At 33.3% G+C, this 16216-nt stretch overlaps 3 protein-coding genes across 5 annotated transcripts; all 3 read left to right on the forward strand.

Annotated features, from left to right (window-relative positions):
- The first annotated feature begins 3327 nt into the window (after window positions 1-3327).
- LOC140829176 (protein LURP-one-related 11-like) lies at window positions 3328-4774 on the forward strand. 2 transcript variants are annotated; one of them, XR_012117414.1, is made up of 4 exons: window positions 3328-3720; window positions 3814-4062; window positions 4185-4377; window positions 4474-4772. XR_012117414.1 is itself a non-coding variant. In XM_073192200.1 (3 exons), exons 1-3 carry the CDS (start codon window positions 3493-3495, stop codon window positions 4317-4319), a joined length of 612 nt encoding a protein of 203 aa, XP_073048301.1. In that variant the 5' UTR covers window positions 3328-3492; the 3' UTR covers window positions 4320-4774. The 2 variants fall into 2 exon arrangements, 1 of the variants encoding a protein (XP_073048301.1); XM_073192200.1 differs by having other exon boundaries at window positions 4185-4774.
- A 494-nt stretch (window positions 4775-5268) lies between these two features.
- LOC140829175 (uncharacterized) lies at window positions 5269-10703 on the forward strand. The gene is made up of 6 exons (XM_073192199.1): window positions 5269-5505; window positions 6316-6730; window positions 8641-8793; window positions 8910-9051; window positions 9545-9786; window positions 10151-10703. The coding sequence occupies exons 1-6, from the start codon at window positions 5495-5497 to the stop codon at window positions 10355-10357; spliced, it is 1170 nt and encodes a 389-aa protein (XP_073048300.1). The 5' UTR covers window positions 5269-5494; the 3' UTR covers window positions 10358-10703.
- A 957-nt stretch (window positions 10704-11660) lies between these two features.
- On the forward strand, window positions 11661-14255 carry LOC140829178 (ethylene-responsive transcription factor 1-like). Of its 2 annotated transcripts, none has more exons than XM_073192202.1 (2): window positions 11661-12032; window positions 13179-14255. In XM_073192202.1, exons 1-2 carry the CDS (start codon window positions 11777-11779, stop codon window positions 13961-13963), a joined length of 1041 nt encoding a protein of 346 aa, XP_073048303.1. In that variant the 5' UTR covers window positions 11661-11776; the 3' UTR covers window positions 13964-14255. The 2 variants fall into 2 exon arrangements, with proteins under 2 accessions (XP_073048303.1, XP_073048302.1); XM_073192201.1 differs by having other exon boundaries at window positions 11664-12047.
- Window positions 14256-16216: the final 1961 nt, after the last annotated feature.

The following is a 16216-nucleotide window of genomic DNA, read 5'->3' on the forward strand; positions in this document are numbered from 1 at the left end:
ATAATTTTTTTAACCTAAAAAAAAATACATCTTTTAAATTATTTCGTTCAAATGACGATAATGATTTTTTTTTTATAGACCTTGAACCAAATGTTGAAGATAATATCTAAATAAAATTATAATATCATATAATAAAATAATATCTAAATGAAATTATAATATCATGTAATAAACAAGTCACGTAGAAAATTTTTATTCCTCTCCCAGAAAGAACAATATTTAGGGATGACCTGTCATTTGTCAAGTGTATCCTAAAGCGTGCCACGTACCAATTCCCATTTTCAATTTTCGACCAAAAATTTAAAAAAAAAAAAAATTGGATTTGCGAGGCCAATTGCCAATGTGCTGGACTGCTCGAAATTGGCCTTTATCGATACCGTAATCAAGCCGAAAACCAAAACTATTTGTGGTAGTGGCAGGCAAGTAAAACGTGTTTTGCTATATCTTGTGCTTGTTAGTTTTGCAGCTGTCCTCCCATGTCCACCAGCCCTTTTCACAAGCTCCTCAATTATCACACGCATGAAATTATTTTTTAAAGATAATCACGGTATTATTTTTTTTGTATCTAATCCTTTCAATCAAAATAAACACGACTTTAAATATATCGTGATATCATCGATTTTTATCCTTGTTATCGCTTTTAAAAATTGTGGTATTTGTATGTTTTTATCATGTGTTCGGAATTAAAAGTTATTTTTCTTATCAGATATTGGATAAATAAATGGTCGTTTGAGATATCTATTATTTCATGTGTCCATATTTATTATGAGTGTGTCTCATGTGAGACCGTCTCACGGATCTTAATATGTGAGACGGGTCAACCCTACTCATATTCACAATACAAAATAATACTCTTGGCATAAAAAGTAATATTTTTTAATGGATGACCCAAATAAAATATCTGTCTCACAAATATGACCCGTGAGACCGTCTCACGCAAGTTTTTGCCATTTATTATTATCTATACTTACTATATTATTAAGTGTGATGACATAATAATAACTACCTAGAGAGGACACCAACTTTTTTCTCAATTTTACCCTTATATATGATACTAATATTACACTTTTGTTTTTTTTTTTTTTTTTTTAAATTTCAACAAATACTTTTATTTGCATTTTTTTTATTTCAAACATTCAAATATCAATTTAGTTCATCCATAATTTGTCAAATTACATTTTAGTCCATCGATAATGATAAAAAAAAGATTGTACACACACGTATCGCGTGTGCAGAGTAACTAATATAGAATAACGAGCGGTGCTCTAGGTGCATTTATAGATCAATTTCATGAAAGTAATTTTTTAAAAAAAAAATTGTTTTGGTTTTTGGCAAATACAAATACTTGAAGGAAAAAGAATGCCAAGTTGAATTAATGCTCGAAAAGTTTTTCAAATGTTCTATTATGCGGAATAAATCAAATTCAAATCATTTAACCTTTTATATTCTTCTAATGAAAAAACCAAAATGAACTCGATCCAAATTTGAACCGAGCTTTTTTAATTGTTTTATACAATATATTGATTATTCTCATTTCATACTCACTAAAAATGTATAGTCCAGTTCTGACGACCGAAACTAATCTGAATTAAGATCATGGACCTGATTTAAGTTTGAAATCATAAGCAAACCATTAGAAAAGGACCGAGAGGTATCTCTACATAAGTTCTTCGACTCTTAAGTTAGATACTGAGTATATGTGAGAAGGCCGCTAAGGGCATTACTCAAATAACAATATATAAAATGAATAATGAAGTTCTCAAACTTTGTATTTATAAGAAAAAAAATTATGTGATTTAACATGTGCAAAGTGAAAAACCACATGTTTAGGACTCGCCTACACTGAATCTCCGACGGCGACAATCCGTCATCTTAGTCAGGAGCTTGCTCCAATAGTTAGGGGCTCACCTGCTATGAGCGAGCTCCCCACTCACACTATTCAGGTCATCCCTAATACCTTATAGCTCTCTTCTTCACCTGCTATGAGCGAGATCCAATAAATAAATAAATATTGGTTAAATCAAGACTATTATCTATCCTTTAAGATAAATCGATTCCGTGTACGCAGAGTTTCGATCTGTATTTTCGGATTCTGGCATAAATTGTTTGGACCATCTAATTTGTTGGCCTCAATGTCAAATTAATTCGATTACCCTGTTCCCATTTTTTTTTAAAAAAAAGAAAATGAAATAAATTAATGCTGATATATCTAGTTTGAGTGGAATCCAAGTATTATATTTCAGATATGAAAAGAAGATCATGATCACTTTCAAGCTTTTGAGAAAATGTTGATCAAAAGTTCACGATAAACCAATTAAAAAAATAAAATTGCATTTTTTATATTATATATTTACCTATTTATAATTACAATTTCGGGATTTTCAAATTTAAGTATAAGTGCTATTACTATTTTATTTTTTGTAATTTTATTCATTTTTTGATGTGACGTTATTTCGATATGATCTGGTATGGAAGCCAAGATTTTTGGGGTCGGTTGACATCCTGCCGTGCTTATGTGGAGGATACCTAACCAAACATAAAGGACAAAAGGCGATGGATTAAATATCGACAAGGATTTGCTGTCATAGCACCTCTACATAATCAATGGGTTATGAGATTAAAAGGGGAACAAAATTAATTAAGAATCTGCACAACTATATATATAAAATGCACAGCATGCATGCAGATTGCAGCAGAATGCCAAAATATAATGTTAAATTAAAGAGGGAAAAAAACCAAATGCAAGTTGTTGTGCATGAAAGTAAAGATGATGAAATCTTGTGGTCTGAATGGTCACTTGGGATAATCTTTATGTCAACATGGAGGGAAGTGTCTAATATTGTGCACTGTATGAAATAGAGAGTGCTTCAGTCTTTAGGTCATGTAGGACCGAAGAAGTCTTGTATCTTCCACAACTTGGATTCCAATTTGAGCACACTTGTGAACACAATAAGGAACCAAGATTTTTGTTTACGTACAGGTGGACTTGGAACATGTCGTTTCAAATGCAATAAGCTAATGTAATAACATTCCAGAGAGTAAACAATCATTTCTTGCCAATTCCTATCTCACAAAAATGAATAATTCTTGAAATTAAAGCGAGTCAATAATATTTATATATATAGACATACAAACACGATGGATGTGACGTTCCACAATATGTATATGTCAACATCTTACAAACGTTTAATACAACACGTTTTTTTAGACCAACTGATGTGATATACACTAGATGTTCATGTTGCGGCGCTAATGTAGTGCTTTTGCAAGAAGCACCCAACGATAATATATATATACACCCATGGGGGTGTGAGACATTCACAAAGCACTGAACACATTGCAAGAAAGTATCTGAATACACCATTGACTGAGTAATCACAATATAAAAGCTAGAGTTTCTATTGGCCACTTTTACAAGGCCTGCGGTACAGCGCATCTGTACTCTAGAGCTCCTCACAGATACTTATAGGCAACCAATTGAAGTTTTTTTACATGGCAAAAGTGTATCCTCAAACGCTTTCCTCTTCTACTCCAGTTTGTTCCAAACAACAAGTATTCACCCTGTTGATGAAATCTCTCATACTAGGCAGCAACGGTTGCACTGTATTCGATTCAGATGGATGCATCGTCTATCGAGTTGATAATTACCATACAAAATGTAGCAAACAAGTCCATATCATGGATGCTAAGGGCAAGGTTTTATTCACTATAGTTGCAAAGGTAAAAGAACAATGTAAAATTTATTTATTTCGGCAAGAGTTGGTTAATGTCATTCTTAAACCATTCGATATTATTGCATGTTACTTTTTTCAGAAACTCTCTGTTCTTGGGTTGTGGGAGGGTTACAGACCAGCTAACACAGGCAAGAAGAAGAAAAAACCCGAATTTCGCGTGACAAAAGTCCTTAACATCAGGAAAGTTCTGGGATTTCGTAGAGGGGCTTCGTCGTTTAAGGTTGTCGTTGGATTGGATAAAAACCAGCGTCGTGAATATGTCATGGAAGCTCAAATTTGCAAGTCGTCTTGCAAGATAGTTAACAACTCTGGTAAACTTGTTGCTGAGGTAATGAAATCACAAGAATTTGATGTAGAAAGAGCACTGATTTGCTTCACTTTCTTCGGCTCCCTTGATCATTAAACGATAATTAATTATGATCAGCTAGCTGTGTATAAATTTTATTGCAGGTTAAAAGAAAGATAACTAATAGTGGAGTTGTCCTGGGAGAAGATGTTTTAACAATGGTGGTGGAGCCCTACGAGGATCATTGTCTTATTATGGGACTTGTGGTTGTTTTTGGCCTCATCCTCCGCAAAATGTGAATTTCATTTCAACTTTTGACTGAAAACACCACCATTATATTTTCATGCTGAAGATCAGGTGATTACGTAATACCACTTAAAAATAATAAAACTCAATACACTTTAATTAATTATTTTTTAATTGAATCTCAAGTTTGTTGATGTTCAAAAACAGGGAATTCGGGATATTGAACTGACAATTGTCATGAATGGATAATGGAGAACAAAGAAAAACTCAACGAAGACTTAAAATCAACCATTTTCGATCGTGATTCTTATACATATGATGCGACATGCATGTTTGGATGATCTAATTTTCTAGCATTATGTTCGATCATGTTGTTTAATTATGTGTCTTCTTATTATTTGAACTTAATCCACATTTGTTTTTTTAACATGACGAGAACTCTTGATGAATCAATTTGGGGTCTAATTTTTCATGCCATACGGCTTGAATTGCCACAATTTGATTCCAGACGACCAAATTAAACGAAGACATGCGCATTTGTGATATTTTATTAGAGTGATTACGTAACGACCATTAATTCAATGTCAGAATTTTTCATCAATCACAAATATATACAATAATACACGCAATCCAACAAATTACCAAATACAACAAATATAAACTCACATAAATGAGTCTAGATTGATATCTGAGAGGAAAAAATGTAATTTTAATCATACATATGTTGGGATTTTTGAGTTTTATTTGTGTAATTATCAATTTTTCGTTTTCATATAATAACTTAGAATTTTTTTTTGTTATTTTTGTAGCCGAAATATTTAAATATGTCAAATATTATTTATATGACAACGATCGTATCATATATTACCTATATAACAGAAATAACATGTGTAATATATAATTGTTATTACATGATATATGTGGAGATCATTAGTTCCATGTAAGGAATATTTGATGATTGTTTGGCTTACGGAAAAAAAACAAAATTACTAAACATTGTCAAAAAGCTAAAACAATTAAACATTGCTAAACTCCATTAGACCCAACATTAGCATTAAACGCAAGAAAAAGCGACAAACATCGACAGAAATCACCCGATAATTCCGAAATTCCACCGGCGATTTCGCTTTCTCTCGGCATAATCGGACAAATTCTGATCCATATTCGGTTGCTTTCCTCCCTCAAAAAAGGATAAATCCAAAACCGAACCCACACGCGGTATAAGCAGATGTGGCACAGGTCAAAAAACCGACCGAACCGAATAATTCGGTTTAAATGGTTCGGTTTTATCGGTTTTTCGGTCGGTTATGGTTTTAAAATATATAAAGTTCGGTTTTTCGGTTCGGTTTTCGGTTTTAAGCCCCAAAAAAACCGAAAAACCGAACCGGCCATATTTTTGTTAAATATAAGGTTTTTATGTATAATGGGTCATATTATTGTTAAATATAAGTCTTTTTATATATAATGGGCCTATTAAGATTTAAGAACTTAGTATCATTAACCCTCAATTTTTCAATCCGATCGTTTTCTCTTATTTCTCACCACTCATCAGTCGACGTTTTCTTTTTTTCTGTATATATTTCTTTAATATTTCGTAAGATTATTTGTGTTCCATTCGAGCTAATTGACACCTTGTTATCATTCTTATTACTGAATATTCCGTTGGATTCAGGCATTTTCCGTGTTTACATGGTTAATTAGTTATATATAGTTATTATATTCGTATGACATGTTTATACACAACACATGTAATAAATATATATAAATATATATATATATATATATGATCAAGTCTCACAAATTAAATATTTGAAAAATACTATGATTTAGATTTTAAAGACATAAAGTGACATATAATTTTATCTCTCAACAAATTTTAGCCAACCGTATATAACCGGCCGTAAAAACCGAACCGTATTACAAAAAAATCGAACCGAACCGTAATAAAATGGTTTGGTTTTGGACTAGAAATATTCAAAACCGAAAACCGAAAAACCGAACCGTTGTAGACTAAAACCGAACCAAACCGACCGTTGTCCACCCCTAGAGGTCAGCTTCCTTCATTCTCGACAAACCGCTCCGAAACGACACTGTCACGAACCCAGACAGCGGGCCCCTTTCCTCCGCTTCCACCGTCATGGACGCCGATAACTCTAACCCTCAAGTCTCCCGTTACTACCAAACACGCGCGGCACACCATGGGGTTGTCACTAGTGATTGGCTGGCTCAGGCGCAATCCGCCGTTGGCCACCACCCCGATGCCTTTTCTGATAATTATACGTCCGGTGGAGAGGAAGATAAGAAGCTCAGCGTGGTGGATGAGTTTAATAACTGGCGGCAACTGCCGGATTTGGCTGAGGCCGTGGCGGCCATTAGGGCTTTGTCATCGGTTATTCGATCGAGTCAAGCTACCACTATGATGGAACTTGAGATTGAGCTCAAAAGAGCGTCTGATTCGCTAAAAGTAGGTGCTTTTATTTTTATTTATTTATTACTGTCTTTGAAGTTCGCCGCGCAGAAACGAAGCCCTTTTACGGTTTTACTTGTTTGATGTAAACACAAAGTATCACCCCACGATTCATAATTTCATAGGTTGCATCGCATTGTGAGATTGGAGATAATTTAAACAGAAACAAGAAATATCTATGAGACCATTCGGTCACATCGCATTCCACGCATTTCTCAATGATAATGATAACAATAATCATAGCACATCTAAGATATCATCTTTAACCACATTTATCCAAATTTTCATTGGTCTGCCCCTCCTACCACGTCTACTCTTTCCATTTAACTGTCAGTCTAAGACACGTCGAATTGGGGTCATGTTTAATATCCTCTTCACGTGACCAAGTCGTATTAGAAGTCTTTCTCTAATCTTATCCTCTGTGGAGGCTACATCTAAATAACTCGTAATCATTTCATTCCTAATTTTATCCTTACCGGTTTTGTCACACATTAATCTTAACATATGTATATGTGTTACTGTCATCTCATTCATATGTAGTTCTTTAGTGGTCCAACATTGAGTCATAAAGCATAGCTGGTCGAACAATGGTCTTATATCATATTCTTTTCAATTTCGTAGGCATCCTTCTATCGCATAAGATTCATGATGTTATCTTCCATTTCAATCCGTCCTGCTATAATCTTATGCTCTACATAATCTTTAATGTCCCAGTCTTTTGGATAATAAATCCTAAATAGTGAAAAGCTTCATACTCTTGGACTTCTCGACCGTCAATTTCACTTGGACTACTCGTTCATGTAGATTCAGGACCAAGGTTACAAACTAAATATTCTGTTTTTGAACGACTAATCCTAAAACCTTTACTCTCAACAGCTTCTAAAACCTTTACTCTCAAACCTTTACTACCAATTATTTTCGGGTATCGGGTACACGATGAACCCGATTTTTTCAAAAAAATACCCGACCCGATCGGGTCGGATCGAGTACCCGATACCGGAAAATAAATGCCCACCCCTAGCTTCACGTCATCTATTGAATTTTTTATTTACGTCTTCTTTAGTTTCGTATATCAGGACAATATAATCTGCAAACAGCATACACACAGGTACTTCATCATGAATATGTCCTTCAGCTCATCGATAACCAAAACAAAGAGGTAAGTTTAAAGCCAATACTTGATCAAGTCCTACTGCCACAGAAAATTCACATGACATCCCTCCGACATACCTTACTAGTTATGACACCTTCATACATGTCTTTAATGATCTTGATGTAGTATTGAGACACATGCTTCTTTCTAAGTACCTACCAAATTAATTCTCTATGCTCTCTATAATAGGCTTTCTCTAAGTCGATAAATACTATACGCTTCTCTTCTGTTGTTCTCTGTATTTTTCTATCATGTGTCTAATTAAGAAAACAACTGCCATTGTAGACCTACCTGGCATAAAACCAAAGTGGTTAATTGATACAATAGTGATACTCCTAACTCTCCCCTCTATCACTCGCTCTCATAACTTAAATGTATGCCTCATAAGCTTAATCCTTTTATATTTTGAGTAGTCATGTATATCTTTTTTTCCCTTTATATTGATACTACAATACCATGTTTCCCAAATTCTGGCATTTTCCTAGTATTATTGACGCTCTATGTTCATTGGACTTGTATTTTATCCGCCGTTTTGAGATTTGTTTCTACGAGTCTCAAAATTGAAGTTGAATGTTTATTATTGTCGTTGGAACTACTTGGAAGAATGCTTGAAAAGCTTAGTTATAATTGATGTTCCTGATTTTGGATTATCCCACACTAAGAGGTTTTTTTGTAATGTCTTGATGTTGGAGAATACATCCATTTTACAAATAAATTTTAACTAATAAATAATCTTCCTCGTGGTTTTTTGCAGTCATGGGACATAACTTCCATCTCTTTAACAGCTGGATGTGATCTGTTCATGCGATATGTGACAAGAACTTCAGCCTTAGAATATGAGGACTTTGGTTCCGCAAAGTCTAGACTGATTGAACGTGCTGAGAAGTTTGGGGAGATATCATTCAAGGTATCCGCTGGCAATGATTTAAATTCTCTAATGATCATCATTCTTCACATGTCAAATTGCATCTCACTGCATCAACGTCTATATGTATTGATGTGGAAAGCTGTTAAAAATCTCAGGCACGGAAGATCATTGCAATGCTTTGTCAAGATTTTATTTTTGATGGCTGTACCATTCTGGTGCATGGCTTCTCTCGAGTAGTGCTGGAAGTTTTGAGAACAGCTGCTCAGAACAAGAAGCTCTTTCGAGTTTTTTGCACAGGTGTTTATTCTTGCGTTGACTTCTTTCTATTTTTAATTTTTTTTAATAATTTTGAATGTGATGACCTTGCAATATGCATCGAAGGTTTGATTATTATTCCTGGTTCTCGTTATGTCCCAAATCTATGTGGTCCAATCCTTTGGTGGACTCGTATGTGCGTATACTTAGTGGGAAGTTGATCAATGTTCGAAAAAAGTAACTGAAAATGACTATGGGTTAATGCCTTTGTATCTTTCAGATTACAATACGAGAGGACTTGTTTTTGCATAGATTGTGAATGCTATGCGAACATGACCACTGATTTATTCTATCCTGGTATCTTCATGAGCACAATCTTTATGACGTGGCAATTCACATGTATCTGGAAGTGTGAATGGTGAAATTTTTATTTCTGTAATTAGTTAGGGAAACAGATTAAACCATATTAGTCCAACGGTTTAACTTATACAAACTGGCAGCTCGACTAAGCACGTAAGTCAACTGTGAAATGCAGAAGGGAGACCAGATCGAAACGGGCTACGATTATCAAATGAGCTCACCAAGCTTAATTTGCCTGTCAAGCTCCTAATTGACTCTGCTGTGGCATATAGCATGGATGAAGTAGACATGGTGTTTGTTGGTGCTGATGGAGTAGTTGAAAGTGGTGGTATAATAAATATGATGGGTACCTACCAAATTGCGTTGGTTGCTAAGAGCATGAATAAACCAGTATATGTTGCTGCCGAAAGTTACAAGGTAAACTGCAACAATTTGTTTTCACGTATAATAAATGAAGTGACCATATTTGGAGTCATATCAAGAAAGAGTAGACTCAAACAGGCATTTCTGCATAGTCATTATTTTGCATATGGATGTTTCGGGCAATGTTTTCATAATCGGACCGATAATTGAACTGGTTTACCTTAAAAAATGGACCATTGAACCGACGGTCGGACCGAAAAACCGTTGTGTTATATGAAATTATAATATAATAAAAAAAGATATATTTTTTCAAAATCTAAACAATCTACATATGATTAAATATAATTATATATACATATATATTAAAAAATATATAAATATTTTGGTTGAACGGTCTAAGGTTTTGTGTTACTTGCAGTTCGCTCGCATGTATCCGTTAGACCAAAAAGACATGGTGCCTGCCCTACGCCCCATTGATTTTGGGGTACCAATCCCATCAAAGGTCGAGGTTGAAACATCTGCCAGAGATTATACCCCTCCACAGTATCTTACCTTACTTTTTACAGACTTGGGTGTTCTAACCCCTTCTGTGGTTAGTGATGAACTCATCCAGCTTTACCTATGATGAGAGTCACATAAGATTGTTGCTAGAGTTGCAATTGCTCTTTGTATTCAGGTCGGAGCATTCTCCCCAATTTTTGCCAAATAGCATCGCGATTGCCAAAACTGTGGATGTCATTAGTGTTGGTGCACGTTATAACCTTTTTTTATTTATGGGTTATATTAGTTTCCTTTGCTGCGAAAGAGAGGAAATATCAGTTTGAGTGCAGGCTGGATTGTAGTGTTAGTGTTATTTTCTTGGATATCTTTTAAACTACTCGTCAACCAATTCACAGCCTTGAGCATGATTTCTAGATCTTTGCATCCTTTGAATTTTATGGGATATTACATCATTGTTTTTTCCAAGATCGAGTTGTCGAACTTCTATAGTTTCGCATGGCTAGTTGGTTTTGGGGGGTTGAGTTGTGTTGTTCTGGATTTGTTTTCCACATCTTCATTTCTCGAGTTTGGCACCTTTTTTTTCTAGATATTGTAAATTATTATGTTAGATCACATTGTGTTATATAACCTGAAAACAAATATAAATACAAAAAAAAAAAATAATAATCAAACACTGATCATATTTCAACAAAATTACTTTATTCTTGTGCTCACTCGTTAATGTTTTTGAGTACGTTTTTTGTGAGATGGTTTGATAGATTTTTATTTTTGAAATTAGTTAATTTGTCTATAATTATAATAAAAGATAATATTTTTTATGAATGATTTAAATAAAAAATCAATTTCACAAAATTTATCCATGAAATCGTGTCGAAAATTTGTGTATGTTTTTTCTTTTACACGTGACCTATACTTTTGTCTTTTAAATTGTGTTTGATGGCCTGTGAGAAGAAAGCGACATCCCACCCTATGTGTGTCTGTATATATATTTGAATAAATATCTATACTATATTATTACTTTTTGAGATATTTAAAGTAATTAATTTTTAGTGTAATAGTTTCTTTTAATAATAATATATATAAATAAAGTGTTAAAAATTTAAAGCAAGTTACGTGTAATTGATAAATCTTTAGTTTTCTAAGTATTAAGTTGTAGGTTCAATTTTTACTTTTATTTTTTTTTTCTCAATTTTTTTAATTTATATATCAAAATTGAAATATAATTTCACATTATTTTTTATAATTATATTTTAATATTTATTTAAATATAAACAAAATAAATTATAAAAAATATCGTATAAACACGTAATTATACAGTATTTATTAATTTTAGGAGGGTGAATCAAACCCTGAGTGCAGGGGCAAAAAAGTAAAACCAAATGTCGCAAGTGCCTCGTACATTGGCCCTCATAAAATGTATGTATGTATTATTAAAGAAACGAGGCGATTCATTTCTTCTCTTCCAACGGATTCGACCTATTTCTCATCTTCCAACAAATTTGCACTAAATTGTTCACGACGATAGCACGTATCTCTTTTCGGGATGTGTGGAGGAGCTATAATATCTGGCAAACCGCCGCCGAGCCGGCCGTCGCGCCGGCTCACTGTCACACCCGATATGTTGTGGGGAAGAGGGGCCGCCGATCTTAACGAGAACAAGTACACGGGGAAGATTCACTCCATGCCAGTGAGGTCTTGGTCCCTCGTTGACTTTGACCATGATCTCGAAGCTGAGTTCAAGGATTACTCCGATCATCATGAAGAGGAGCTCAATGTCCAAAAGAAGTCTGCTTCCAAACGTAAAACTCTTCCTGGTAATGTTGGTGATTCTATTTTCCAGATTGTTTTGGGGTTTTATTCAATCATACTATGATCTATTGTTTGATAAGTTGAAAGATTAAATTTTTATATTCTAAGATCTATCGTCTGATAGGTTGAAAATTTGTTGTACAAGCTAAGGGGGATGCATCCATTCTGGAAGTTTAATGGCTTTTAAAGATTTTGTAACTAATATGTATAGTCTGAATTTTGATTTAGGGGTGAATAGCTTTTTAGTGGAAGGATTGATGTATAAATTAATAAAGAAATGATTGGCTTTGATTGTTTTGATTATGATTATTTTATTAGGGAGTAAGATTAACATTTGTCAATTGATTTGTTTCTTTAGGCATGTTGAATCAAAATTTGGATTTATTTTTTTATCATTTCGCTGTTTTGGTAAGTCTTATATGATGTTGCTGGGATTTTATCTATTTGGTTGAATAAAAAGGTATATTATTGGTATTCTTGATGTATCCTTTAGCTATCTATCATGCTAAAAAAAATAAGATTTCATTTATAGACAGGTTTTTCTTTGAAAGGACTTGGTGTTCTGATGTATCGATTTTAAGCTACCCTGACATTAATGGGTTTGAAATGCACTGTGATATTTGAAAAATGAATTTCCCGTTCTGTGAGGATATTAAATCTGGAGTTGATCTTTGTTGTGCTTTTGGAATGATAACTTGAAGTTTAGTTTGAATTAAGAGCTTTTTATGGGTGAACATGCTGTAGTATAATTGATTTGAGGTGATAATTGTATTCTGTTTCATCGACTCTTGCCAGTATGTGCCTAATTTTCTGAAGTGAAGTGTTTAGTCTGATGAAACAGTTGCTTTCTTCCCTTCATTCGTTTGAATGAAGTTCCAATTGAAGCCTTTGCGCAGTTTAATTAGAAGGGTATTATTCTCATACTTCTATCTAGTCAAGAATATGTGAATTGTTATCATTATCATTCATGATTTTGTGTAATTAATTTCATAATATTGAAATGTAAAGTTCTGTCAGTTCATTTTTTTTTGGTACTCACTATAAAAATTTCTTGGGCTTGGGTAAATATCTGTTCCTGTACCCTCTACATCTCCTATTCAATTCTTTGGTTTGAGATTTTTTCATGTTTTTGGAAGATATGAAAACTGTCGAGTATTCTGAATTTGACAAGGATGCTGCAAAGACCTCAAAAAGAAAGAGGAAGAATCAGTACAGAGGGATTCGACAGCGTCCATGGGGTAAATGGGCTGCTGAAATCCGCGATCCAAGGAAAGGGGTCAGAGTTTGGCTCGGAACTTTTAACACTGCCGAGGAAGCTGCAAAAGCATATGATACCGAGGCACAAAAGATCAGAGGCAAGAAAGCTAAGTTGAATTTTCCTGAAGATGCTCCAGCCTCTGCTTCAAGGAGGACAGTTAAAATAAATTCTGGTAAAGTGCCACCTCAGGAGTGCTCGGACTTTGTTCATCCCAATATGAACCAAAAGTTCATCACAAGCGATGATTCTTTGGATTCTTTGGATTTCCCAGAGCATAACCCACAGATGATGCAAGGGAGCAATTCTTTCAACTCCTTTGACCCTTTCGGCTGTTCAGATTTTGGTTGGGGAGAAAACCATGGAGAGACTCCAGAAATATCGTCAATTCTCCCAACTGTTGTTGGGGATGATCAAACTCTGTTAATGGATGATGCTAACCCAGCGAAAAAAGTGAAGTCAACATCACATGATCTTCCATCATCTGATAATAGGAATACATTGAACAAGATTCCTGAATATGTCTCAGATTTTGACTATCAGATGAAGCTATTTCAGATGCCGTATGCCGATGGTAGCAATTGGGATTCGTCAATCGATGCTTTTCTTGATGGAGCCTTTTGGACTTTTGACGATATTTCTCCTTCCATGATGGGTGGAGTCTGAACCTCATTTCTGTCTTTTCAGTGGATAAGGCATGGTGACATGCAAGTAATTTAGCTTACGGATATGATGTCTCTTTTAGGTGTGTTGGCTGAGGAGCTAATTAAGCCATGGATGATGATATAATAAAGGTTTCTCTTCGGTTTATGAGCACTAGTACATAAGTGGATGCTCTCTATCTTTGAGGCTTTGTGCTTAGTAAAAGAATTTGAATGTTAGTTTTTGTGTGGGATGATGAACTTTAATTCATAAACCGATGCTTGAATATTCCGGCCAGTGGTGTTGGATTCTTTTATCTTCTTTTTATGGTTGAAATGCAGGTGAAACTAGTTATTGTGATATGAATGAGTAGTGGGAGCATTTTAACTGCACTATGTAAATTTGAAATGTTTTTTGAGCAAAATTTTCTCCAATGTTTCAAACACAACCGGAAATTTTCCATACGTGACCAAAAATATTAATAACAAATTTTGAAAGAATGTCTGAGAAATGTCCAAGTAAACAGATTTATTGTTTGATGTTTTTTACAAGTTTATATAATTGAGTTGTATCCATTTGATCCAAACAATATTTTTAATATAAATATAATATTTTCATGAATCGGATTATATATCCGTCTCACAGTTTTCACAAGTGAAACATCCCATAAGATTTGTCGTCTTTCTTCGGTCGGTCTCAGCAAATTGCGTGCATATTTATTTCATTTTAGGAAGCATTCATTGTATAGTTTCCTTCCAACTCGCCCACTTGTTTTTAAATATTAATATACGTCAATCAAATATATAAAAAAAATACTTGCCACTTGTTTTACTTTTCCAAAAATTAACATTTAGTTGCCACCCAATTGCAATTTGCAAAGCATCCGCACGATGATTATTTGATCAACTTCTTTCTTTTTTTATTGATATAAATATAATTGTGATTTTAAAAATCTTTTAATTAGTTAATATTAACTTCGTATCAACTGTTCTAATCATTTTAACAAAAAAAAATTGTGAAACAATCTCACGAATCAATTTTACGATATAAATAATATATTCAAATCACTCATAAAAAAAAAATATAGACATAATTAATTTACTTTCATTTTAATACTTTAAAAATCGTCTTCTTTAGTGGCCAATCAATGTTTAAAATGTCATGCTCCGATGACCACATGATTTTCGCGTACAGTATTAATATCTTTATTTAAGATTGCATTTAAATTTAATTGGATCCACATTTTTAATTTTATATTCATGATTTGCCCATAAATTTTTTAAGTTTAATAGAAAAGCTAAAGAAAAAGAATGAATTAGTTCGAATTATAATTCAAGTTGGAGGCTTGATCGTTGGCATAAAAATTTATGCGAATCCAGGTCGTATTTGTGAACGGATCTATTATTGGGTCAATAAAAACTATTAATTTTTTTGAGGATAATTATTTTTTTGTGATATAGGTAGGCGTGATTTAAAAATATGATCTGTGTGATCTCATGAGACTCATCAAAATTTATATATGAATCCATTCGATAAAATATTATCTATTATATAATAATAAAATACTATACATAAATATATTAATATATGTAACGAATGAACAAGTTTTACAATCGTGAATTAATAATTTGAACTTTTATTCTATGATATTCTATACAAAAATTAAAAAAAAAAAAGGTAAAGTAAAATATTAGCCAGTACATAAGAATAAAATACTATACATAAATACATTAATTTATGTAAATGTAAATGAAAACACAATCACATGTAAAAATTAGACAAAACTTATGTGAGACGATCTCACGGATCGTATTTTGTGAGACGGATCTTTTATTTGGGTCATTTATGGAAAAATATTACTTTTTATGCTAAGAGTGTTACTTTTTATTGTGAATATCGATAGGTTGACCCGTCTCACAGATAAAGATTTATGAGATCGTCTCAGAAGAAACATACTCTAAAATTATATTTGATAATCAGTATTCATTTTTCAAAACCTATAAATACAAATAGACATACCAATATTGTTTATAAAACTTTCAAAAAAAATGTCATTTCATTTTATCTTTAAAATCCCTCAACCCAATCATTACGTTTTTTTAAGATATATTTGAGCAATTATTTTCATAATAAAAGCTTGAGAATATCAACATAGGTAGGAATTCGATCCGAATACTATGAATTAGGAAAAAAATACTTTATATATTAGATTTGGCATGATTCTATATTGATTGGAAATTTCGATATGATATTTGACATGTTTCGATAGCGATTAGT

Source organism: Primulina eburnea, chromosome 4 (assembly GCF_022965805.1).
Source record: "Primulina eburnea isolate SZY01 chromosome 4, ASM2296580v1, whole genome shotgun sequence".
Lineage (NCBI taxonomy): Eukaryota > Viridiplantae > Streptophyta > Magnoliopsida > Lamiales > Gesneriaceae > Primulina > Primulina eburnea.

Excerpts from the sequence above, each read along its gene's own strand:
- LOC140829178 (XM_073192201.1), top strand. The coding sequence starts at position 11,777 with ATGTGTGGAGGAGCTATAATATCTGGCAAACCGCCGCCGAGCCGGCCG. Across the intron at positions 12,048-13,178 it reads CAAACGTAAAACTCTTCCTG|ATATGAAAACTGTCGAGTAT; the intron begins GTAATGTTGGTG and ends TGTTTTTGGAAG.
- LOC140829176 (XM_073192200.1), top strand. The coding sequence starts at position 3,493 with ATGGCAAAAGTGTATCCTCAAACGCTTTCCTCTTCTACTCCAGTTTGT. Across the intron at positions 3,721-3,813 it reads TATTCACTATAGTTGCAAAG|AAACTCTCTGTTCTTGGGTT; the intron begins GTAAAAGAACAA and ends TACTTTTTTCAG. Across the intron at positions 4,063-4,184 it reads CTGGTAAACTTGTTGCTGAG|GTTAAAAGAAAGATAACTAA; the intron begins GTAATGAAATCA and ends ATTTTATTGCAG.
- LOC140829175 (XM_073192199.1), top strand. Across the intron at positions 6,731-8,640 it reads GAGCGTCTGATTCGCTAAAA|TCATGGGACATAACTTCCAT; the intron begins GTAGGTGCTTTT and ends GGTTTTTTGCAG. Across the intron at positions 9,787-10,150 it reads TTGCTGCCGAAAGTTACAAG|TTCGCTCGCATGTATCCGTT; the intron begins GTAAACTGCAAC and ends TGTTACTTGCAG.